This window comes from Triturus cristatus, chromosome 7, assembly GCF_964204655.1.
Source record: "Triturus cristatus chromosome 7, aTriCri1.1, whole genome shotgun sequence".
NCBI lineage: Eukaryota > Metazoa > Chordata > Amphibia > Caudata > Salamandridae > Triturus > Triturus cristatus.
The window spans coordinates 122,848,610-122,874,709 of NC_140590.1; the positions used below are offsets into that span (position 1 = coordinate 122,848,610).

At 41.6% G+C, this 26,100-nt stretch overlaps 1 protein-coding gene across 7 annotated transcripts in view; it reads right to left on the reverse strand.

Annotated features, from left to right (window-relative positions):
* Positions 1-7,482: 7,482 nt before the first annotated feature.
* The window catches only part of LOC146809005 (sialic acid-binding Ig-like lectin 13), a 550,981-nt gene continuing 532,363 nt past the window's right edge, over positions 7,483-26,100 (reverse strand). For all 7 annotated transcript variants that reach the window (XM_085615789.1, XM_085615786.1, XM_085615790.1 and 4 more), the window contains 2 exons: positions 12,719-12,809; positions 7,483-9,044 (listed from right to left, as the gene is read on the reverse strand). In XM_085615789.1, the coding sequence (XP_085471915.1) occupies positions 8,859-9,044; positions 12,719-12,809 (277 nt within the window). In that variant the 3' untranslated portion in view covers positions 7,483-8,858. The remainder of the gene's footprint in view (positions 9,045-12,718; positions 12,810-26,100) is intronic.

Here is a 26,100-nt window from a genome sequence, read left to right on the forward strand (position 1 = left end):
TTAGCCTGCTGCCCTCTTGCCTGGGTGAGAAGGACTGGATCTGCATCTCTTTGAAGCCAGGATCCCAGAGTGACTCCTAGGGCTAGTTTGCTGGACTTGAGCCTCAGGGAGGAAGATTCCAACAACTTTGACACCAACACCTGTAATCTGTCATCTGTGAATCTTTACTGCCAACTGGTCCACGCCAGTCCTGCAACCTTGAAAGTGGGCTTAACTTGCTGTACCAGACTCTGTGGACCTAGCATAAATAAGGCATCTCCTCTGCTGAGCAGCTTAACCTTTAGCAGAACCAACGCATCGTCTCTGCTGTGTGAATCAAACCCGTTTCAAAGACCTGCACTTCCTTTGCAGCCCACAACAGCTTTGAAACCACTGCTTAATGATAAATCCTCAGCGTAAGCCCACACACTCCTCATGAACGGTAGCCTCGACGATGGCGCCGGACTCCGCATCACAGGCTTGCACCTCCTTGGACCCAAAGGGTCACCCGACTGCATGAAACATCCTCGACACTGGATTTTGCATCTCAAGCCCTCGTTTGCGGCATCCTCAATGATGATGCAGGACCTCGCCTCAGAGCTGATGTATAGCTGCTTTGATTGCACAACGCATCTTCGACGGAAATCATCATAATAATCCACCAACCAGGATTTGAGATAGTTTGTTCAGTGGGCCAAACTCGGTCCCTGAATCCAGCCTGTGCTCTATCTCAGTTCAGAGCAAGGGACCCACGTCTGGGCATACCCTGCCAACTGCATTCAAGCTAGCCTGGCTGATGAAGGGTGTTACCCCGAAACGGGTCCCAGGATGCTTCTTTCCAGGAAGACGTGGCTTGGCAGTTCAGGCTGGATCATGCATTTAACCAGGGAAGCTGCGCGGACGCGCCAATAGCAGAAGCGTTGGTGGTCTCTCTCACTCTTTCCCGTTTTTAGGTGCTCTCACTACTGCGTGCATCATTCCCCTTGATCTACAACCTTCGTTTTCTGGTTTTAATGGTAACTTGGCATTGTGCATTTTAAACTGTAGTTTCTAAAAAAAACGAATATTTTGCAAACATTGAATTTGATTGTACTGTGCTGAAAACTAGGCTAACTGACCTGAGCTGGTGGAAAAGTCCTTTCCGGTGGAGCGGGGGAGGAAATCAACTGTTACTCGGCTAGGTAGTGGCCCAGTGTCTGTCAAACATTTTTACTCCTGGGGGACGACTAAAGCGGCCTTTTTTGGAAGTGCGCGCAATAGTCTTTCTTGCCTCCCAATGCATGTAACCAGGGACACTGCGCGGATGAACACAGCGGGCCCGTCAAAGGGAAGCCTGTCTGCGCCCATCAGCGCCCATCAGCGCCCCAGAAGCGACCAGCGCCAGCCACTATGCCGGTACTATTAGGGCAAAGACGGCTTGCAATTCTTATAGCCCTCAACAACTTTGTGAGCTGGCCAAAAGTTTCACATGCACCACTCTTAACCCCCTTATCCTTTGTCTCTCTGTAACCCAATGCAGTTTGTGTGGTTTCTGTATTAAAGACAGGAAGCAACCTCTAAGGGAGCACTTACATACTAGTTTCCACTTTATGGCAGGTCTGATTAATACTCGTTCTCTTTCAAAACCCGCCGCCAATAATTATGTGACCTATTGTGTGACGAACACTTTGATGTACTATTCGTTACAGAAACATGGCTTTCAGACTCCTCAGGCCCAGACATTTAGTCAGCCACTCTGTTTGGTTTTAAGATTATGAGGAAAGATCACATTTTAGGTATTGGGGGAGGCCTCGCCATTATTTACAAGAAGTGTTATACGCTCAATTCTCTGCCCCCAATGGATCTAGTTGGGGCATAGATTCTGGGCTTCACGTTCACTCTCTCACTGAAACAATCGGTATGAGGGGAACTCATTTACAGACCTCCTGGCCCTTCAGGAGGCTTTTTAGCCTCTCTCTGCCACGTCCTGACCCCAATAACTCTTAATTTCACACACTGCTTAGTGTTGGGTGATTTTAACCTTCACATGGACTGAGCAGAGGCAAGAGATGCTGCAATACTTCTGAAGAATCTAGCTGTTATGGGCATGGTCCAGTTTGTTCTTGCCCTCACACATATGGCCGGTCACACCCTTGACCAAATTTTGACCTCTTGCCCTTTCAAAGTGGATCCCCGTTGCCGCTGGTTTGGTCTGACCATTATTTGCTTAGATTTAAATGGCCTAAGCTTAGGAACCATCCAGCTCCAAAAGGCAACTTATCCAGTACGGTAAGCGCCTTTCACAAAATTCAACCAGAGGACCTATGCTCTGCACATGAAGTGGACAAACCCACCCTATCAGGTAATCAGGAGGTAGACACAACCCGAATAAATAACTGGTCAGAGACCACAATCCTAGGTCCTGCTCCAGTATGGAGGTCACAGCATCATCGCCCTAAAAAGTCTAGTCCCTGGCACTAATGGGGGTTAAAAAGTCTAAAGCTAGAATGCAAACGCCTAGAAAGGCAGTGGAGAATTTCATACTGCACAACAAAAAAAGCAGATTATAAAGAAAGTCTCACAAGGAGATTTAACTAGCAAAATCTGAACTGCTGGCAACTGCTCTAAGGAAATCTTCAAAATCATCAAATCCTTCACCATGCCTGAAGCAGAGACTAACTCTAAACCATCTTCGAAAAAATGGTGCGAAGAACTTGCTAGCACCTTTCAATCCAAAATAACCTCAATTCAACTTAGCTTTCCACCTCCAAAGGTCAACAACTGCTTGGATAAAGATAGTACAAAGGAACTCACAGGCATAAAGGAGAGAAAGGAGATAGACCTGATTCTTCCAATGCCTACCTTCAGTAGAACAGTCAACTTTTTAGACTCTTTTTCTCCCATTTCAGTGGAAGATACCTTTCTAGCCATAAGTGGCCTATAATCAGGCTCCCCCTCAGATCCTAGCCCTGCCTCTCTCTTAGCTTGCGGGGCAAAGGCAATCACCCCACTAGTGCATCAGTTATTTAATACCCCAGGAAGATCCAAATGCTCCAATCAATTATCAACCCATTTCCCTTCTCCCAGCCCAAGTAAAAGTACTGGAGAAACAGATTTCCACACATTTAGAAAACAATAATCTGTTGCATGCAAGTGAATCTGGCTTCTGGCCCAACCATAGTACTGAGGCAGCGTTGCTGGAAGTTCTTGACTCCATTCGCCTCAGTACAGACAGGTCCGAACCAGCGCTGCTTGTGTTACTTGATTGATCAGCATTGTTCAATACCATATCTCTCTCCATCCTCCTAGCTCATTTATTTATTTGAGAAGTTTTATATTGCACTGGCTAGACCCGGAGGTATCAGAACGATTTACATGAGGATCAGCGAGTTACAGGTTACATAGTTACATCAATTAAATCAAAGAATAATGGAGGGAGGAGGAGGGGCAGGAAGGGAAACACAATGTTGAAATGAGGAAAACAATGTCAGATGACCAGCTGGGTAGGTGACGGCCAAGGGGGTGAAACCAGGGCCAGACTCCTCTCTAGCTGCATATAATAGCTACACCGGGCATCGGCCAAGGTTGCTCGTGCACCGAGGTGAGTACAAACAGTTTTGGTATCCGCCCAGGGGGCATCGTCCAAGGTCCATCGAAAGTTCCATCAAAGTGCCACCAGGCATGGGCCATGTTGATCCGGCTCCGTGGTATGTATAATGTTCAGGGTTTCGGTCCAGGGCGCATCGTCAAAGATCAATTGGCAGCACCCATCCCGGAGTTACTGGGAAGCTAAAACTTACTGTAGGGTTGATATGCATTCAATAGCAATGCTCCCTGCCTCTGCCGTTGACTCCGGTCTCGCCACACAAAGCTGACAAACAGGTCAGTGTGGCATAGATGCAGTCCCTGGCTCCTGTGTGATCTTGGTGCTCCTCCAGTGGTTCCAGAACCTCCCAGTCACACCTTTTTTCTCCTTTCCTAGAGGATCAGTGGCCCATTATGTGAGAAGCTGGCCTGGTATATGCTGTCCACTAGTTATAGTGGGCACCCTGTACCAGTCCAAACAACCCCTTTATGGTTAAAGGTTAAAGACAACCTTTATTGAAAGCTATCCTAGTGGTAGCTATGGAGAGCAGCCTTCAGCCTAAGTCTTGAAGGAATGTAAAGCAGCTTGTTTTACCAGTCTATAATCTCTTGAGTGCCTAAATAAAAGACAATCACACCAGGTATGTATATAAATTATATGTATTTATTACACCCTCCTAGACTCTTTATGAGACTAGAGGTCAAAACACATAAGTTACACTTCAAATATGACAGTAAAATAGCACAAATACACGTCAGGCCCTAGGGGCGAGCGAAACCATATACTAAAATAGTGGTATAAGAACCATGACTTAACTAGACACAAGGCCTAGAGCCTGTAGAATCGCTGGGACCCCAAGGAACCACCCAAGGTAGTGACACAGCCGCAAGCTCCCGTTATCTTCTATGGGGAAAGTCGCGGTTAGATTTTTAAAGATTAAGGACACTTAGAAATGAGTCAGGACCAAACCCTTTTGGATTTAGGAAGCTCTAGGGCCAACACCCACGGGAGCACCGGAGTACTCATGTTACCTCATCAAGGGAAGCCGGGTGCATAGGTGTCAAATGGTGTTGGGTCCAGTCGTCGATTTCAATGAGAGCTGGCAAAGAAGTGCTGCTGCCGGGAAGATGCAAAGTGTCCGAAGAGATGCAAGCCTGGATCGAAGTCGAGAAGAACCTGAAAGCAGAGAGGACAGAGTCTGGGTCACTTGCCAGTGACCAGGAAGGCAATAGGCGGATGCCCACCGTTGTCGGGTGATTTCAGGTGAAGAAGGTGAAGCTTGACTCTTCAGCCACGAGGACCAGGAGGCGTCGAGGACAACCAGGAGCTGGATTCGAGCTGTCCCGCAAAGGATGTCGACTGCTGCAGCGTTGGTGCCCGGATTGGACACAACAACTCTTGCCAACAGCAACCCATGCAGAAAGAAGGAAGATGCTTCGGTGCAGACCAGCAAGGTCTGAGGAACTCACCACTTGGTAGGGAGTCAGGGCACATCTGGAGCAACCAGGGAAGCCCAAGGAAAATGAAAGTTACCCCCTCAGAGACGCACCAGTTGATGGACCAGGGATTGCATGGGGACCTCGAGAGGAAACACAAAATGGCCGCCCACAGGTCACTCAGGGTGCCTAGGCCAACAATCTTCAGTGGATCTTCTGTGTGAGGTGGGGGCTACAAGTAACCCTAAGCACGACTTCAAGAGGTGTTGAGAAGTCAATGCACTTGCAAAAATGCACGGTGACCAGGAGTTCCTGTTCCATGCTACTCACGAGGGCTGCGGGTCTCAACTTGGCTGGGGACTCGGGTCAGCCTCTGAAATATCTGGAAATCCTCTTCCTGGGCTGTAAATACCTCAGAGTGCGGTGGGAACTTCAGAAATGCAGACTGGCAAAATGCTTCGTTGGTGCCTGCCACGCAGGGGAGTCACTCCTTGACCCCAAGGGAGATTTATTCAGTCGTCTAGTCTTTAGTAGAGCGTCGAAGTTCCAGGATTCAGCTTCAGAGTTTCGTCCAGGGATATCTAAAGTTCCGGTTACAGAGGTTCCTTACTTATACCTAAGGAAGGGGTTGGACTAGCTTTAGGGACCCACCTATGGGAGAGTTTGGAAAGAGGCATGGCTACACCCATTTCCTTTGTCCAGTTTCATGCCAGAGCAGGGGCTGGAAGCCCCTGAACCAGTTTGAGCTAGACTATGCACAGGGACACCAAATGTGTCCCCAGTGCAGGACTTCAAAGCACTCAGAGAGTGCTCCCACCCAGACCCAATACACATAAGCCTGTCTGGGAGGTGGTTACACCTCCCTGTGACAGGAAACCTATTGTCCAGGCCTCCCCTGCCGGAGTTTCGGTCAGCAGCAGGAGGCCAGACTCGTGTCTGTGGCTGCAGCATCCATTTTGTGATGCCAGGGCTCTTTTAGATTTCTACCGGGTATACCAGTACTGTCATGTCTTTCCCCCTAGAAGGGTGGGATCATATCCTCACATCAAGAATTTGTCACCTGAATTGTAAATACACAAAGGTGAATGAGATTAAATTGTGTTTCTCCCATTCATGAAATAGCATGTTTTTTAAATGAAATTATAATTGTATTGTATTTTTAACACTGTGTAAAACGAAATAATAATTTTGTTAGAACATCTTGCCATAAAGAAGGAGATATTTTTATAATACTGGCAAGGTAATTTATTTATAATTTTCATTGTTTACATATTGAGGTACATTTGAATGAGTGTGTATGGATAAGGATAGTCTAATCAGATAAGAATTCCAAAGGGAACAGCTTATTGTTAGCTATCAAATTAGCCCCATAATTGATGTGGCTATCGATATGGAAAAGGAACAATATCAATAGATTTTAAAAGATATTATGGCATTAGATTATGCCCTTAAAATCCCATGTTTATTTTATGTTAGGCAATCCTTGAGCTCTCTGGGATTAGTATGGCTCTATGACATACAGACTCTTTGTGAAAGCTTCTCTAAATCAAAGCTGAAAGAACATTTTATGGAGAAAAGTGCAAAGGACTGACGTGGAAGATCCAGAGAAAAAAACACCATAAAGGTATATCAGGGGTTACTTCAAGTGCACTATGGTGCCCTCTCATACCTCTCCTGTGTAGAGAACTGCCGGCATCATTATATTCCGACTATATTCTGATTAAACTACATTCCGTTAATGCTGGGACATCCGCTGAATTTATTCTCAATAAGTCACCTTCCCCTCTGCCCATGTGATGAAACGTCAAAACAATCCATATTCTATGTTATTGTTCTTTTTTTGCCATGGAGAGGATGAAGTTTATTATTCCATTGCTGCGGAAAGTTAGTTTGCGGTCTCCAGCAGCAGCACTGGTAGTTCTCAAAGCATTAGAAACTCCATAAGTATGGTATGCTATGTTACTGCCTCTTTCTTAGTGGGCTTCTACTGAATTTACAGTTTTAGCATAAGGAAATCTGCTTACACTTTGAATTAAGTATTTTGTCTCAAATGCAATTCCCGCCCTCATTAATGAAGTTTGGATTAATTCACATGATGGGCAGGCCCTGCATACATATATAGGGGCAGATTTATGTTTCCTGGCGCATCCCTGCAAATCAGCAAGGATGCGCCAGGAATGATGCGTCACGCAAGTATACCCTTGCGCCACACATGATGCGCCGCATTTACAATGCGGCGCATCATGGCGCAGGAATAAACAGATGCGTGACGCATCCGATGGCGTAAGGTTGGCGCAGTGCTTCAGTTGCGTCGCAAGCGCGACGCAACTCCAGCACTGTTCCAACCTACCCTATCCCTAACATGGTGCGTCAAGCCTTACGCCTGCTTCAAGCAGGCGCAGGGTTTTGGCGCATCACCGTTGGGAAAGTGACTCAGTCAAATCTTATAGATTTGACTGAGTCACTTTTCAGGGGCGTTCCTGCGACGGAACACCCCCCCCCTCTGTCGATACGCCCACGTGAAACCTGACGCAGGTTTTACGTGGCGCAGGGCATTACATCGTGACGCATCTCCATAGATGCGTCATGATGTAAATATGGCGCAACGTGGCGCAGTGTTTACACTGCCGCTGCGTCACAAAAGTGACGCAACGGCGGCGTAAAAGTGGCGCATCTCCAATATAGATCTGCCCCCTAGAGTACTGTACTAAAGGATCTGTGCTATGCCATACCAGGAGCACTTATTGTAGACTAGAAAAATAAGAAGCATCAAAGGAACTTCGATATTTTGTAATATCGTCATCATGGCCTTTTTAGATTATGATCTTGGTGTACATAGTTTTTAAAGAATTTTTCCTCTCTTGCAATGTATGAATTTTAAATATTTATTGTAAAATTGAACCTTTTATCTATTGTTGTTCTTATGAGGTAGCCCAGGCGATATATCAATTAATGTCATTCAAAAAGGACTCTCAATATCTTAGTCAAACCTGATCTTGAACTATATCAGTATTTATAGATTTTATTTGTATGAATTCAGTTTTTCTCTATGTATTTTTATGCATTTTACTGCGAAATAAAGTTTGAAATTCATTTGACTCGGCCCCTCCTTTCAAGTATTAACCCTCTCAGGGGTGGTTTGAATACTTTATACAAATACAATTGCGCACCTAGGTATCACTGCTTAAAAGCGCAAGGCTTTATTACAAAATGGTTTACATTTTTAGTGATAGTACATTTGAATTGTCCAATTGCAAGAAATAACCCTGGTGTAGTCCCTGTAAACACAGAAACACATCCTGCCATTCCGTCTCATTCAAAAGGGATCATGGCCGCTGCTACTCTGCCTCAAACCTCCTAACATGAATGTTGCCAAAAGCAGATTACTTACAAGCTGATTCCCAAGTAATTTAGCATCCTCGTCAGTACTCAGTATCAAAAGGCCTCAGTCTGCTCAATTTGATGACTTGAAAGATGGTGGATTTTTACTTTTTTAGACACCTTCAGACTCCTATCTCCACCCATGATCCACCTAGGATGCTGTTATCCATTGTATACATGTTTGAGAAACTCCAGACCCAATCACCAGCACAGAGATGTACAGTCAGCAAGCTTACCTATTGTCTAAGCATTAGAGTCTATAAATGTTGCAGCCAATGAGAGTTAACGCATCATAATCTGCATCCTCCAACAGATTACCACCACCAATAGCAGCACAGAATGTTTCTTCCCTGGGACGATGGACCCTTGCTGGCACTTCTTAAGAAGTGTAGGCATATACTGGCATGTCAGTGTATGTACAGAAAATCATTCTTATTCCACTGAAAACATAGGAAACCTAAAGTTTCATGGGCCATGAAATTAGGGATGCCCATCAGCTAGTGCACTTTGACCTCTGAATACAAGGTCTCTTCTGGAACTGGGATGGGCTGGCTCCCAGGCTTGGCTCTGGAGAAGTGGATGGACGAGTATTGAATGATGTCACGTCTGAAGTTCTCATACAAATCTTCTTTGGAGTCCATTGTGATGGCATTAGTGCAAGGATTGTTTTCAGTCCTGGGACCCTACAGAGAATGCACACAAGAGGGAGAGGAGTAATTTAATTATGGGAACATAGATGTACAACTAGAAGGGAAGAAACCTCCAGAGCCAGGATGTTCTCCCAAGTCTTTATATTATTAAAGCTTTTATCATTTTAACACCTTGCAAATACATTGTAGATTTCATTTGCACACAATTAGACTGCAGTTATGACATGAGACTGGTTTGAAATGATTGCACAGGTGGCTAATCTCACCTGTTACCTCTTCCTCCAGAAGACAGAGTTGGTCCTCACTATCTGCACTTGAAGACTTGCTATACCTTAGCTCCCTTCCCCATGAGCTCCCTTCTTCATGTGATCAAGGGGATCAAACTTATTTTGCTGTCTCATTGTAGTAAATTTTAGTAATTAAAATAATTCTAAAATTGGAAGCATACTCAAATTGCACGAGATGCATCTTATACATGAAAAAAGAAGTAGGCTGTGTCCCTACAAAGTAAAATAACTTTGAAGATCTCAGACAAAACCAGGGTATATGCATAAGAGGTTCAACATGCGGGGGACATTTACAACAGGGAGTCTCTACTACTGTGAGAGCTAGCAGGAATACATATTCCCACACCTGGCAAATAGCCAATTCCGGTAAAAACAAGATCTAACCTCTGATATTGGTCTCATCACTCCAGGTGCAAATGACACCCAACTCCAGCTCCTCCACTTGGGAAAAATCAAACCAGCACTGGTAAACTTAACCGCTCAGATTTACGAACATGTCTCCCAATGCAGTGCAGCACCCAGGGATGCTGTGCTGCATTGCGTGACAAGGAGAGAGCAGGGAAGCACCATATCTACAGAGATATGCTTCTTAACGCTGCTGAGCGCATGCACACACCTTTACCCCATACCCTTCCATCTATAAGAAAAGGGATAGAGGCTCCCCAAAGAACTACTGTCCCATCTCCCTTCTGGATACCACTGCAAAGCTTATGGGCTGGCTCCTATTATCCAAATTGAAGAACTGGACCGAAGAAAATAACATACTGATGCAAGAGCAATTTGGTTTCCAGAAGGGAAAGGGGACGGTAGACCAATGTCTTAATTTGTCACTCTGTATTGATAAATACATTAAAGTGAAAGGGGGGGAGGATCTATATTGCATTTATGAACCTCTCGGCGGCCTTTGACTGCGTTTCCCACCAGAAGTTGTGGCCTATAGTGGAAGAGATGGGGGTTGACCCATTGATACGCAGCTTCATCTGCCAGTTATACGCCAAAGCCTCTTCCTCTGTTTGGTGTGGCTGAAATGGGAAATGTAGACTCCCATTTAAAATCGAGAGGGGAGTCAGGCAGGGCTGTGTCCTCGCCCCGTTTCTTTTTTCTATCTATACTAATGGGGTGGAGGCCGCCCTGACTGGCGCTCCCCTGTATGTGCCTATTTTTGATAACAGGCCCCTTTCGAGAATGGCGTATGCAGATGATGTGGTCATGATTGCCAAGACATGGGTTGCCTTACAGTCTCTTATAACATCATGTGCCTCATTTATGGCCTCGTGAGATCTTAGAGTAAATGAGGCAAAAACATTTATTGTCATAGCTGGCACCAGAAGAGGAGAAAAATACCCCCATTTCCAGTTGGCCTGAACGAAACTCAAAGTGGTAGACTCCTTTTCCTACCTGAGGGTCCTATTTGATAAGAATCACTCTTGGACAAACATGGTTGTGGGAATAACTTCTGCTATGGAAAGGAATCTGCAGGCTATTAAGGGCTTTGCAAGAAAGCTGAGTGCCAGTCCTCTGGACATGAATAAAAACATCTATTGTGCCAAAACAAAGGCAATGGTAACGTATGGGGTGGGAGTCTGGGGGATGGCAAACGCTGACCATATTCAGAAAATGGAAGATACCTTTTTTTTAAATCGGGTATCCTTACCCCATTCACACTCAAGCTATACGTTACGTCTGGAATTGGGGTTACCTTACTTGCTTGGTTCCATCAAATTGGCCCCAATCCTGCTGTGGCTCTCAATCTGGCGTAGGTCCACGGACAACTTAATGTAACGTATAATCGGCAGCTGCCTGAAGCCGGACCACTACGGCAGGATTGGTTGGCTCATCTATGTAGAGGCTGAATTGATCGCAATTGGGCAGGGACCTTTATTCAGGGACCCCTCACTGTGTAGGAAGGTCTCGAAGAGGCAGATAATTGAGTCGTATCTTCAAAGAGCTAACTTTCTTCAGAGGAAAAAAAATCACAAACAAAGGGCGGTAGTTGTATATGATCTTATCCCCTCAAGATTGGGCAACGGATTTTCATATCTCTTGTGTATTAGCTTTGTTCACCATAGATTAATTCTATTGCGTCTCTGCCTGAATTATATCCCTCTTATGCTAGCCCACCCAGTGAGGGAGTTTAAACACTCAGATCTGCCCCCCTGCCCCTGTGACCATCCTTCACCCTAATCGGACTTCCACATAGTGTTCTTCTGCAAGTTTTTATCACACTGAAAGGAAAGCTTTTATTCTCCCGATTTTAAGGCATCACAATTTTACTCAATGTAGGGAGGCATTGTATTTTCTAAAGGCACTTTATGACCCCTTTGTTTGCTTCTGCGTAGCATGTTTTTGGTCGGCATGCATGAGAAGGAGGAAGAACTGGGATCCCCTGATTTAAATCGCTGCAATAACTGGGATAAATTTACTGTATTTAAATGTAGGGGGTCTTAGTTATCGGAATTGTTCAAAGTGCACGGTCGCTCCCATAAATGATTTTAAATAATACTTATTACTGGTAGAGCCTACATTTAATGATTCTGAAATGATTTTAAATGTTTTTAACTGTGGTTGTTTATGGATATTTTCTTATAATACTGTGTGATGGCTTATTTGATGAATTGATGTTTTTATGATCTGTTTTAAAAAGAGATCGAACTAAGAGATTTTGAAAGTTGAAAGGGTCTGGTCAGACAAATGAGATCACTAAAAGAGGCCAGAAAGTCAAGTCACAATGCACAGCACCAGTGTAACCATGGTGGCTGCTAGGGATGCTACTTAGGCTCTTCAAGTAAACATTTTTAGATTAGGCATGGCAAACTGTGCAGTGTTATTTTAGTCTAGCACCACCACCCTGTGGTCTGCCTCTCATAAAGAGCTGGACAGATATTTCAGCAGAACTCAGGTCCACCAAACACTCAAAGTACTAAAAACATAAGGGATCTTCAGCTCGCCCAGCGGCGTAACAATTCTGGTAGTTACGACAATACATGTACCAATGTCCTGATCTTAACTCCATATAAAATCACTTTTCTAAAAACATAATTTGACTGCCCAGCCACTTTACTGAAGGGCAGATTGGAATTTTTACCTTAACACCACTTTATGAAATGATCCTCTCGTTTCCGCTGGGGAGTTAGGTTACATTTCCATGCCAACTTCATTTATAACAACCTCTGTTTATTTAGATATTTTTTTAGATAGAAATTTTGTTGAGTGTAGTTCAGACACCGGATTGTTGTTGTTCAGACGTCGGACAGTTATGACAGACCTCATTGTCAATACAATGTACGTTTACACAACAAAAGAACACCAGAATAAAATAATGATTAGATCAGAACGTTCACGGAATAGGCCCAAAACATCATCTCTGTATTCATTAGCTTAAAGTCGTCATAGGGACTGTACCTTACTCAAAGCACATACCTTTGGGGTCTTGTTAATGCCACTGTAGATCACCGTGCTGTCACCCATGGCTTCCATTTTATCTCTGGACTCCATGTTGGCATCCTTTGCCCTGCATTAAAAAAGTCCTCACATGTAATATCCACCTCATTTCAATTCATCTATAACTGATAATGCAGGACTTCTTAAAGTGTGTACCTCAGTATGCACCAGTGTGCTCTTACATAACAGTATCAATGAATCTAGAGGAATGTTGCTTCGAACTTAAAACACAGTTCAACCTTGCACACATGAGCGTTTGTATGCACTGGCATGCATGTTTGACTGAAGGGAGTGCTGACTGTGAGAACATAGAACAGAGTCCAATGGACATGTTAATGGGTCTTTACGTGCATACATGGGTATTTGAATTTGAACAAGTATGATGATTTGTGTGGAAAATCATACATGTTTAACTGCACACACATTTGGGTTTGTGATCTTATGCATGATGGATTTCATAAATCTTTGCATATACATGCACAAGAGTTTCAAAGACCTGGTTAGGTGACATGCCAGTCAGAGCTATCATCAACCACTCTCTAAAAGTCCAAAAAGTGCTGTAAAAATATATAGAAAAGTATAAATACATTTCTCTACCTATATATATATATTATTTTTTAAAGTGGCAATAATTAGGGAGCAACAATAAAACCTATTATTGACCTATTTAAGGGCCTAACCCACAATGCAGCAAAAGTGTGCTGAAAACTACATGGCTGCCTTTTATGTTTTGCAAATGCAGGCATTAGGTAATCAGATACTGCCTTCTCATCTGTATGATGCGCAGTATACCGTGAAATTACCACGGTATACCATGGCACATTTCATAACTACGTAGAAATGGGTGGTGAGCGCACTCGTTTTGAAATTATAGAGCTAATTTTTTAGCGGTAAGCGTGCAAAATTGCCATATGCTTGCGTGGCACGTGGAATGAATGAGGGGGGTGGCCTAGTATGGATATAACTAGGACTGCAATATGCACTGCTATAAAGTTATTTCAAACATTTAATTCTTTTCACATCAATTCACAGTGATCATATACATTTTTTAGATATGAATTTCTATGGTTACACAATATACATGATCATTCAATATATGTACACTTGTACAAAATTGTTAAACAAAAATAGCAAATCAAATTACAATACAAGCACCCAATGCATTTCGGGACATTCGTGGTCCCTTCATCAGGGGTAAACTGTAGATAGAAAAGGAGAGAGTATCAAAATCTTGCACGTTGCGTAATCAATAGATAGTGGTTTGAACTTAAAGTGAGGTATACGATACCTTTTTTAGTATTTGGTTGGGAATTCGCGAGTTCGCGTTTTCATTTTCTAAAAAGATAGTATGAAATTAGAGGTTGAGGAGAACTGATCTCTCTAATTATTGATTCGATTCAAAGCGCATTGAAAAACCCAAATTCATACCTGGTCTGTTGTATGTGGTTCTGTGTGTTACATGATACGGCAAAGTATAAGGTCTGCGAAAATAACAACTGAGTTTTAGCCATACTGTATGGAAAGTAACGATAGTAAACGCTGTGAATAAAGCGGAGCTCACCTTGATTAAAATAGTGCAAATGGCGATGAAGCAGTTTTGTTTAAGAAGAACCAAGACCAGAATAAATGTGGACCGTTGCCCGTAAAGTGTCTGAAATGAAAAGATAAAACCGTACGCTTCAGCTGAAGGTAAAGATTTAAACCCGTATCAAAAAGTAGAGGTAAATGGGGAGATTTTCTTACCGAGTCAGAGGAGAAGAGTAACGATGTACGCTTCCACGAGCACTCTCAGCCGCGGTTTGCTGGCTGGTCTGTTTCGAGGGAGTTTAACGTCGCGCCGTAGGCGTGAACACTGAAAAAAGACTCGGGGCCCGTCGACAGTGAAATACGAGATCCTACTAAATGTTGTAAAGTGGATAATTTGCGATGGTGAACTTTAATGAAATATTTAGAACGTGTGAATATTCCGAGTTTGTTGCCTAGAATTTAAAAAGGTGTAGAGCATCGCGAACTGATCTAGTGTAAATAGAATCCTCTAAATAAAGTTATATATAAAGAAAAAAAAAAAATCCTCATGTAGAGAAAATAAACGAAGTGAGATTGGTGAATGTTATTCTCTGCTATGTTATGACCTGTTGTTGGAGGGTTTATGCGCATAATTTCGATATCTTTGAACGAAACACATAATTAATTTTCATGTGAACATATAAATACAGAACATTCTGAAACAAATTGAATCTAATCCTATGGTGTCATATCCATGGACATTCGATCTGATAATACATGTGTGTGGAATATCAGGTATGGGATGAATGTGGGTTGAATGCGTTTTTGGATGGGGGTGATTTCAAAATGAGTTAGGATCCCGAGGTGGGGTATGAGTTTCAGATAGTGGTGTTTATCTAGAGAAAGCAAGCCATCTCAAATTTATCATTGAGTCCGTGTGGAGTAAGGGTTTTAAGTTTCTTGATCCAAAATGCTTCTCTTTGTAGTAGATACTTTGAGTTGTCACGATCTGTGTGCTTTGGTACTTCTTCGATGATTTGGAATTTCAGTTGGGCGATTTGGTGTTGTGATTCCTCCCAATGTGTCGCTATGCTTGAAGTCGTGTTTTTAGTGCGTATTTTGCTTTTGTGTTCTGTTAATCGAGTTTTCATTTTTCTCTCAGTTTTGCCGACATATAGCAATCCGCATGGACATTTGATGGTGTAGATTACGTTTTCAGAATTGCATGTTGTGCTGCTGTGTATCTTAATCTTTTGGCCCGTAGATGGATGCAGTAAGATATCTCCTGTAATCACGTTGTTGCAATGAGTGCAGTTCCAGCATTTTTGGGTGCCTTTACTTAGTTCAAGAGTCCGTGTCGGTTTCTGTCTTTTAGTTAGCATTTCTTTTAGATTTTGAGCTCTTGTATAAGCAAACAATGGTTTGTCTTTGAACAGTTCTTTGAAATCGGTTTCAAGTTGAAGTAAGCTCCAATGTTTGTGTATGATTTGTTTGCTCTTCCTGGATGCCGTGGAATATTTAGAAACAAAGACTGTTCGTGTGCTGGTCCCTTTTGGAGCTTTCTTCAATAGCTCATCACGTGATCGAGTTTTGACTTTGTTTAATTGCTCTTTGAGTAGATTCTCAGGATACCCTCTGTCTGTATAATTCTTTATCTGCTGTTGCCATGTAGATTCGCATGCCGTATCGGTAGAAGAAATTCTTTTGGTTCTCAGGAATTGGGAAACTGGTAAATTCCGGATCAATGAAGGAGGATGAAAGCTACTAAAGAGTAGAGCATTATTTCTGTCTGTTGGTTTTTTGTACACACTCGTGTGTATTTCACCCTGTTGAATGTCTATCCAGACGTCTAGAAATGAGATTGATTTGCGGCTTATGGTGTGGGTGAATTGTACTCGAGGATCTATCAAGTTGAGTGTCCGTATGTTGTTGATAAGTGCTGGTTCTGACTGATTCCAAATGAGGAAGATGTCATCTATGAAGCGTTTAAAGAATATCAGGCCTTCTTTCCATGTGAGATCCTTAAGAATGTAATCGTGTTCGAACTTGGCCATGTACGTGTTAGCGTATACAGGTGCTCCCGGAAAGCCCATGGATGTGCCGTTTAATTGTATGTAGAACTGATCGTCCCAACAAAAATAGCTGTTTTGCAGACAAAACTCTAGTAATTGTAGGATGAAATATTTGGGTATTTGTGTGTTTTCCTGTTGCAGTAAAGCCCATTCGACTGCTTCAATTCCGTTCGCATGTGGTATCGAAGTGTATAATGCTACCACGTCTATGGTGAATAAAATCCAATTTTCTGTGTTTAGGTCTTTAATCATTTGTATGTTTCTCAAGAAATCCGTGGTGTCTTCAATGTATGTGTCCCAATTTTGAACAAATGACTGCAGAAAAGTGTCAATATACCGGCCAGGTCTTTCAAATATGGAGTCGCATCCAGAGACGATAGGTCTGAAGGGAGGGTCCATCAGATTTTTGTGAATCTTTGGTAGTAAGTAAATTTTGGGTCTCCGTGGGAAGTCCGTCATGAGGTATTTTTTAGTAGGTGAATCAATCCAATTGAGCTCTTCTGCTTTCTCTAACATTAGATTGAGATTTTTAGAAATTTCCTTTGTGGGATCTTTGTCCAGTTTTCCATAAATTGCTTCATTCATGATGTGTTCAAGGACTTTCCTTTGATAATGTTCGGAGTTCATGATTACTAATCCTCCTCCTTTGTCCGCTTTCGATATCACGTTTGTTGGATTTCTGGCTAGTCTAGTTAATACGCTTTTTTCAGCCCTACTCAGATTTTTTGTTTTGTTAGAATATTGGATCTTTTTCAGATCTTGTTGTACCAATAATTCAAATGTGTCCAGAGTTTTGTGGGACGCTGGAGCAACAAAGGTGCTCTTAGGTTTGAAGGTTGGAAATGTTAGCTCTGTGCTAGAATCGTCAGTTGAATCTTGAGGGCAGATGTTAGTAAAAAAATTCCGCAGTCTCAGTATTCTCATGAATTTGTAAAGTGCTACTTCTGTCTCCAGTTCTGTGCTGTTGTAAGTGCTCACAAAGGACATGCCTTTGTTGAGTACATTTTCTTCAAATGGTGTCAGTTTGAGAGTTTGTTATCTTCGCAGACCCTATACTTTGCCGTATCATGTAACACACAGAACCACATACAACAGACCAGGTATGAATTTGGGTTTTTCAATGCGCTTTGAATCGAATCAATAATTAGAGAGATCAGTTCTCCTCAACCTCTACTTTCATACTATCTTTTTAGAAAATGAAAACGCGAACTCGCGAATTCCCAACCAAATACTAAAAAAGGTATCGTATACCTCACTTTAAGTTCAAACCACTATCTATTGATTGCGCAACGTGCAAGATTTTGATACTCTCTCCTTTTCTTTCTACAGTTTACCCCTGATGAAGGGACCACGAATGTCCCGAAATGCATTGGGTGCTTGTATTGTAATTTGATTTGCTATTTTTGTTTAACAATTTTGTACAAGTGTACATATATTGAATGATCATGTATATCGTGTAACCATAGAAATTCATATCTAAAAAATGTATATGATCACTGTGAATTGATGTGAAAAGAATTAAATGTTTGAAATAACTTTATAGCAGTGCATATTGCAGTCCTAGTTATATCCATACTAGGCCACCCCCCTCATTCATTCCACGTGCCACGCAAGCATATGGCAATTTTGCACGCTTACCGCTAAAAAATTAGCTCTATAATTTCAAAACGAGTGCGCTCACCACCCATTTCTACGTTTTCACATTTTTGCGCTTTTTGGTGAACAGCACCACGACAAAATGTCTTTTGAATCCATTGCCAACATAACTGAAAACAAAGCCACAACCAAAGTCTATACAACAGAAGATGCAAACGAAATCTACAACCTAATAAAGGAGACAAAATCATTTGACGCACAGAGCGGATCAGTCACACAGCAATTACGCCAGTTGGAATATCTTACCAGAAGAGAACTAAATCAACGCTTACATGCTTCTACATTGATACAATATCATCGAGTTAAACGGATCCCACGTGGCTTAAGATTATCAATACGTCCTATGCTGTTTAGGCTACAAAACAACTCACAATTCATGGAAAAATGGTTCTCCATTTTAAATAAATGTTCACTGGATCTGATCTTGCTGATAATTGAGGAACTGTCAAAAACAATCCACGACTTAGAAGAAGAAATAAATACGTTAAAAACTGATTTATCCACAAGAATGGAAGTTGAACCTTGGGGACAATTTTTAGAAAATCTCAATTTAAAATTAGACAAATACGGCAAAGAGCTACAAGAAACAAAACTGAGAAAATTTAAAAGAGATACAATTGATTATAAGCTGAATGAAGCTTACACTTGGGCCGAAGTATACGCACAACGTAGGTTTACTACCAAAAAAACTACCCAAGTATCCTCAGAGGAAAGCGTAGTGTCCGATTCAGACATTGACACTCAGAGAGCATCCCTTAAAACCACCACCAGCTCGAAGGCTACTAAAAAATTACCAGAAGAAAGTTTATCAACCGCAATACCTAGCACTTCTGGTTCCTCTTCTTTTTTGGACCCCAGCACAGAACATGGGAGACCACCAGACAAGAGTCAACCCAAAACAACCAGTGGCATCGACAAACAAGGAGAGGAAAAGGACAGAGAAAAAAGCAAAAAGGGACTGAGAAGTCAAACGAAAACCTCATAATAAATATCTCTTCTCTCAAACTGACACCATTTGAAGAAAATGTACTCAACAAAGGCATGTCCTTTGTGAGCACTTACAACAGCACAGAACTGGAGACAGAAGTAGCACTTTACAAATTCATGAGAATACTGAGACTGCGGAATTTTTTTACTAACATCTGCCCTCAAGATTCAACTGACGATTCTAGCACAGAGCTAACATTTCCAACCTTCAAACCTAAGAGCACCTTTGTTGCTCCAGCGTCCCACAAAACTCTGGACACATTTGAATTATTGGTACAACAAGATCTGAAAAAGATCCAATATTCTAACAAAACAAAAAATCTGAGTAGGGCTGAAAAAAGCGTATTAACTAGACTAGCCAGAAATCCAACAATCGTGATATCGAAAGCGGACAAAGGAGGAGGATTAGTAATCATGAACTCCGAACATTATCAAAGGAAAGTCCTTGAACACATCATGAATGAAGCAATTTATGGAAAACTGGACAAAGATCCCACAAAGGAAATTTCTAAAAATCTCAATCTAATGTTAGAGAAAGCAGAAGAGCTCAATTGGATTGATTCACCTACTAAAAAATACCTCATGACGGACTTCCCACGGAGACCCAAAATTTACTTACTACCAAAGATTCACAAAAATCTGATGGACCCTCCCTTCAGACCTATCGTCTCTGGATGCGACTCCATATTTGAAAGACCTGGCCGGTATATTGACACTTTTCTGCAGTCATTTGTTCAAAATTGGGACACATACATTGAAGACACCACGGATTTCTTGAGAAACATACAAATGATTAAAGACCTAAACACAGAAAATTGGATTTTATGCACCATAGACGTGGTAGCATTATACACTTCGATACCACATGCGAACGGAATTGAAGCAGTCGAATGGGCTTTACTGCAACAGGAAAACACACAAATACCCAAATATTTCATCCTACAATTACTAGAGTTTTGTCTGCAAAACAGCTATTTTTGTTGGGACGATCAGTTCTACATACAATTAAACGGCACATCCATGGGCTTTCCGGGAGCACCTGTATACGCTAACACGTACATGGCCAAGTTCGAACACGATTACATTCTTAAGGATCTCACATGGAAAGAAGGCCTGATATTCTTTAAACGCTTCATAGATGACATCTTCCTCATTTGGAATCAGTCAGAACCAGCACTTATCAACAACATACGGACACTCAACTTGATAGATCCTCGAGTACAATTCACCCACACCATAAGCCGCAAATCAATCTCATTTCTAGACGTCTGGATAGACATTCAACAGGGTGAAATACACACGAGTGTGTACAAAAAACCAACAGACAGAAATAATGCTCTACTCTTTAGTAGCTTTCATCCTCCTTCATTGATCCGGAATTTACCAGTTTCCCAATTCCTGAGAACCAAAAGAATTTCTTCTACCGATACGGCATGCGAATCTACATGGCAACAGCAGATAAAGAATTATACAGACAGAGGGTATCCTGAGAATCTACTCAAAGAGCAATTAAACAAAGTCAAAACTCGATCACGTGATGAGCTATTGAAGAAAGCTCCAAAAGGGACCAGCACACGAACAGTCTTTGTTTCTAAATATTCCACGGCATCCAGGAAGATCAAACAAATCATACACAAACATTGGAGCTTACTTCAACTTGAAACCGATTTCAAAGAACTGTTCAAAGACAAACCATTGTTTGCTTATACAAGAGCTCAAAATCTAAAAGAAATGCTAACTAAAAGACAGAAACCGACACGGACTCTTGAACTAAGTAAAGGCACCCAAAAATGCTGGAACTGCACTCATTGCAACAACGTGATTACAGGAGATATCTTACTGCATCCATCTACGGGCCAAAAGATTAAGATACACAGCAGCACAACATGCAATTCTGAAAACGTAATCTACACCATCAAATGTCCATGCGGATTGCTATATGTCGGCAAAACTGAGAGAAAAATGAAAACTCGATTAACAGAACACAAAAGCAAAATACGCACTAAAAACACGAATTCAAGCATAGCGACACATTGGGAGGAATCACGACACCAAATCGCCCAACTGAAATTCCAAATCATCGAAGAAGTACCAAAGCACACAGATCGTGACAACTCAAAGTATCTACTACAAAGAGAAGCATTTTGGATCAAGAAACTTAAAACCCTTACTCCACACGGACTCAATGATAAATTTGAGATGGCTTGCTTTCTCTAGATAAACACCACTATCTGATACTCATACCCCACCTCGGGATCCTAACTCATTTTGAAATCACCCCCATCCAAAAACGCATTCAACCCACATTCATCCCATACCTGATATTCCACACACATGTATTATCAGATCGAATGTCCATGGATATGACACCATAGGATTAGATTCAATTTGTTTCAGAATGTTCTGTATTTATATGTTCACATGAAAATTAATTATGTGTTTCGTTCAAAGATGTCGAAATTATGTTAACATGAAAATCAATCATGTGTTTCGTTCAAAGATATCGAAATTATGCGCATAAACCCTCCAACAACAGGTCATAACATAGCAGAGAATAACATTCACCAATCTCACTTCGTTTACTTTCTCTCCATGAGGATTTTTCTTTTTTTTATATATAACTTTATTTAGAGGATTCTATTTACACTAGATCAGTTCGCGATGCTCTAAACCTTTTTAAATTCTAGGCAACAAACTCGGAATATTCACACGTTCTAAATATTTCATTAAAGTTCACCATCGCAAATTATCCACTTTACAACATTTAGTAGGATCTCGTATTTCACTGTCGACAGGCCCCGAGTCTTTTTTCAGTGTTCACGCCTACGGCACGACGTTAAACTCCCTCGAAACTGACCAGCCAGCAAACCGCGGCTGAGAGTGCTCGTGGAAGCGTACATCGTTACTCTTCTCCTCTGACTCGGTAAGCAAATCTCCCCATTTACCTCTACTTTTTGATACGGGTTTAAATCTTTACCTTCAGCTAAAGCGTACGGTTTTATCTTTTCATTTCATACACTTTACGGGCAACGGTCCACATTTATTCTGGTCTTGGTTCTTCTTAAACAAAACTGCTTCATCGCCATTTGCACTATTTTAATCAAGGTGAGCTCCGCTTTATTCACAGCGTTTACTATCGTTACTTTCCATACAGTATGGCTAAAACTCAGTTGTTATTTTCGCAGACCCTATACTTTGCCGTATCATGTAACACACAGAACCACATACAACAGACCAGGTATCAATTTGGGTTTTTCAATGCGCTTTGAATCGAATCAATAATTAGAGAGATCAGTTCTCCTCAACCTCTACTTTCATACTATCTTTTTAGAAAATGAAAACGCGAACTCGCGAATTCCCAACCAAATACTAAAAAAGGTATCGTATACCTCACTTTAAGTTCAAACCACTATCTATTGATTACGCAACGTGCAAGATTTTGATACTCTCTCCTTTTCTTTCTACAGTTTACCCCTGATGAAGGGACCACGAATGTCCCGAAATGCATTGGGTGCTTGTATTGTAATTTGATTTGCTATTTTTGTTTAACAATTTTGTACAAGTGTACATATATTGAATGATCATGTATATCGTGTAACCATAGAAATTCATATCTAAAAAATGTATATGATCACTGTGAATTGATGTGAAAAGAATTAAATGTTTGAAATAACTTTATAGCAGTGCATATTGCAGTCCTAGTTATATCCATACTAGGCCACCCCCCACATTTCATAACTAAACATTTTAACACCTACAAGTATTACACTATTTACACCTACTACTAAAAACTACCATTTACACCTCATAATCTATATTTCTGCCACATTAAATCTAAATACATTCACCCACTTTCACAGTAAGTCTGTTTCAAGCATCACACTCCACTCTCCACACTATGCCACTCAACTCTACGCCACTCCACTAGATGCTATTACACTCTACATCACTCCACAATACACCACTCCACTCTATGCTAGTCCACTGTGCGCCACTTCAGTCTACCCCACTCCACTCTATGCCACTCTATGCCACTCCACTCTACACCACTCCACAGTTTGCTATTACACTGTACACCACTACATTGTACAAAACTCCAGTCAACGCCACTCCACTATGTGCTCCTAAACACTCTACACTATTCCTCTGCACACAACATCACTCCATGACACTACACTGTACGATATTCCACTTTTACCACTCTACTCTACGGCACTCCACTTTGCCGTAGTCCACTGTACAGCACTACCCTGTACCTCACACAGAATATCGACTTGGGAATGTCGACTTACATAAATATTGAGTTGGAAATATCATGATTCAGAAATATTGACAGCAAGAATATTGTGGTCAAGAATATTGAATATAAGGAAAGAAATATTGTTTTTAAAATTAAAGAAGTCATTAATATTGTTTACAAAAATATAGATGTTTAAAATATCGATTTTTCTAATTAGTGTTATGTATCTTAGTTCGTATTTTAAATGTATGTTTTTTGTATAAATATTTATGTTTTTTATGTATTTTTTAAAAGTTTTTTGTAGGTATGAATTTTATTTTAATTACATTTTGCATTATTTAGTTATGTAGCGAGTTGTGGGTTTATACGGAAACAGGGTGGGAAGCAATTTGATTCTGAACAAATAAATGATTATTTTTTATTTATTTACTTTAGATTTTATAGCGTTAATTGTGGAAAGTAATGTATTTCTAATTAAATAATTGGTAATTAATAATAATTAATTATGGTAATTGTGTGATTTTGTTAGGTGAGGATTGTGGGGTGTATGGGGTAAAGTCTGTGAAGTAATTTATTTTTGATTAATAATTAGTTGTTAATTTATATTAATTAATTGATTGAAAATTAATTATGGAAATTGAGTTATTCATTTCTGGTGTGGGTTGTGGGATTCATAGTGTTAAAGGGTGGGAAGTAATGTTTAATTAATTACAAAAGAGATGATCATTAATAGTAAATAAATCATTTATATTTAGGTGCCGATTCCGATCCTGTAAAAGCCAGGTACAAATGGTCGCACGGAGCGTTTTCTCCGTACGACTCGTACCCGAGAATTCCACCGTACAAACCAGCAAGTACGATTCGTACAGAAATACCATTTCCGTACGAATCGTAAAAAACACCATACGGCTAAAAAATACATACAATTCCGATCCTGGACAGCGCGTACGTCAGGCAGCATTTTACGGACCAGCAAGTAAGATTCGTACCTACAGCACTCCGCACGGCTATATTTTTACGGGAGCCAAAAAGTGCCAGAAAAGCTAAGTACACTGCGATGCACGAGGAAAAGGGGGCCCGCTACGCGACGTACATGCCATCACCCACATCGTACGTGTCATCATGTACGGTGCGTACCCCAACATTGCATATGTACGGCCCGTACCCCCCACCCCCCGTATGTACGGCCCGTACCCCCCACCCCCCGTATGTATGGACCATACCCCAGGCGTACCCCCCACCCGCGTACGTCCGCACCGTACCCCCCACCCTCCGTATGTACGTACCATACCCCAGGCGTACCCCCCACCCGCGTATGTCCGCACTGTACCCCCCACCCCCGTATTTACGGACCATACCCCAGGCGTACCCCCCACCCGCGTATGTCCGCACCGTACCCCAGGCGTACCCCAATCCTCGCGTATGTACAGTCCGTACCCCAGGCGTACCCCAATACTCGCGTATGTACGGTCCGTACATACGTGAGGATTGGGTACGCTTGGGGTACGGTGCAGACATACGCGGGTGGGGGGTACGCCTGGGGTACGGTGTGGACATACGTGGGTGGGGGGTACGCCTGGGGTACGGTGTGGACATACGCGGGTGGGGGGTATGCCTGGGGTACGGTGCAGACATACGTGGGTGCGGGGTATGCCGGGGGTACGGTCCGTACATACGGGGGTGGGGGGTACGGTCCATACATACGGGGGTGGGGGGTATGGTCCGTACATACGGGGGGTGAGGGGTACGGTCCGTACATGTGGGGGTGGGCCATACGACTCGTACCCCGGCACAAGTGTACTCGGGGTAGGGGTCGTACAAAGTTCGCTCCGTACGGGGCCTTTTCCATGCGCTTGTGTTTTCGGACGGGCGGTACGGATCGTACTTGCGCGCTTGGACTTCAGTTTTACGAGTTGTAAGTAAACCTGTCCGAGGACGTCTCGTACACTTTTCCCGAGGCCATTCGTATGTATTTTCCACGTATGAATCGTACTTCGCCGTTTGTACAGGACTTGTACGATTTGTACGTAAAAAAATACGGATACGAGTAGTACGGGAAAAAAAAATCCAGGATCTGAATCGACTCCTAAATTAGGATATTTGTTTATATTTTTTGTGTGTGGGTTTTATTGTTATAGGGGTACAGTGTGGGAAGTAAATTCATTTTACTTTCTTTATAATTAGTTGTTAAATACTATTAGTTTTTTAATTGAAAATAAGTTTTAATGGTGTAATTAATTTTTTTATAGTTTTATTTTTAAATCCGGGCTGTAGGGATTCTAGGGGTAAAGTGTGTTAAGTTAAAACATTTGTATGATTTTAGTATTTCGTTTTTTAATTTAGATGTATGTTGTGAATTGTGTGGTGTTATAGGGTAGGAAATAAAAAAAGTAAATGTATGTAATAATTAATGGTTTTATTTCTAAATTATGTTTAATTAAATATATTTGTTTGGAAATTGTTTTTTAATTTGTTAAATATATTATTTATAGGTATATGTTATATGTATTGAACAGTATAATCTTTTTCTTAAAATGTTTTAATATTAAATATATTTGATTTTTTAACATGTTATATATTTTTTAATTGATTTTGTTTTTCAAATATTTTTATTATTAAAATGTAGTTTGTTTTTAATTTTGAACTGAGTGAGTAAGAATATAAATTGTTACTCCTCTGAAATCCAACACTATCCCTACTGTTGCACTCACTGGAGTGGGAATACTAATTTTTACCCCTTCACTATCCAGCACTTTCCCTACTTTGACAATTATTGAAGTGGGAATAGTAAAGTTTATCCCGCCACCATTCCAACACTTTCCCTACTGTTGCTCTCACTGGAGTGGGAATAGTAATGGTTACCCCTCCGCTATCCAACACTTTCCCTACTATTGCACTCA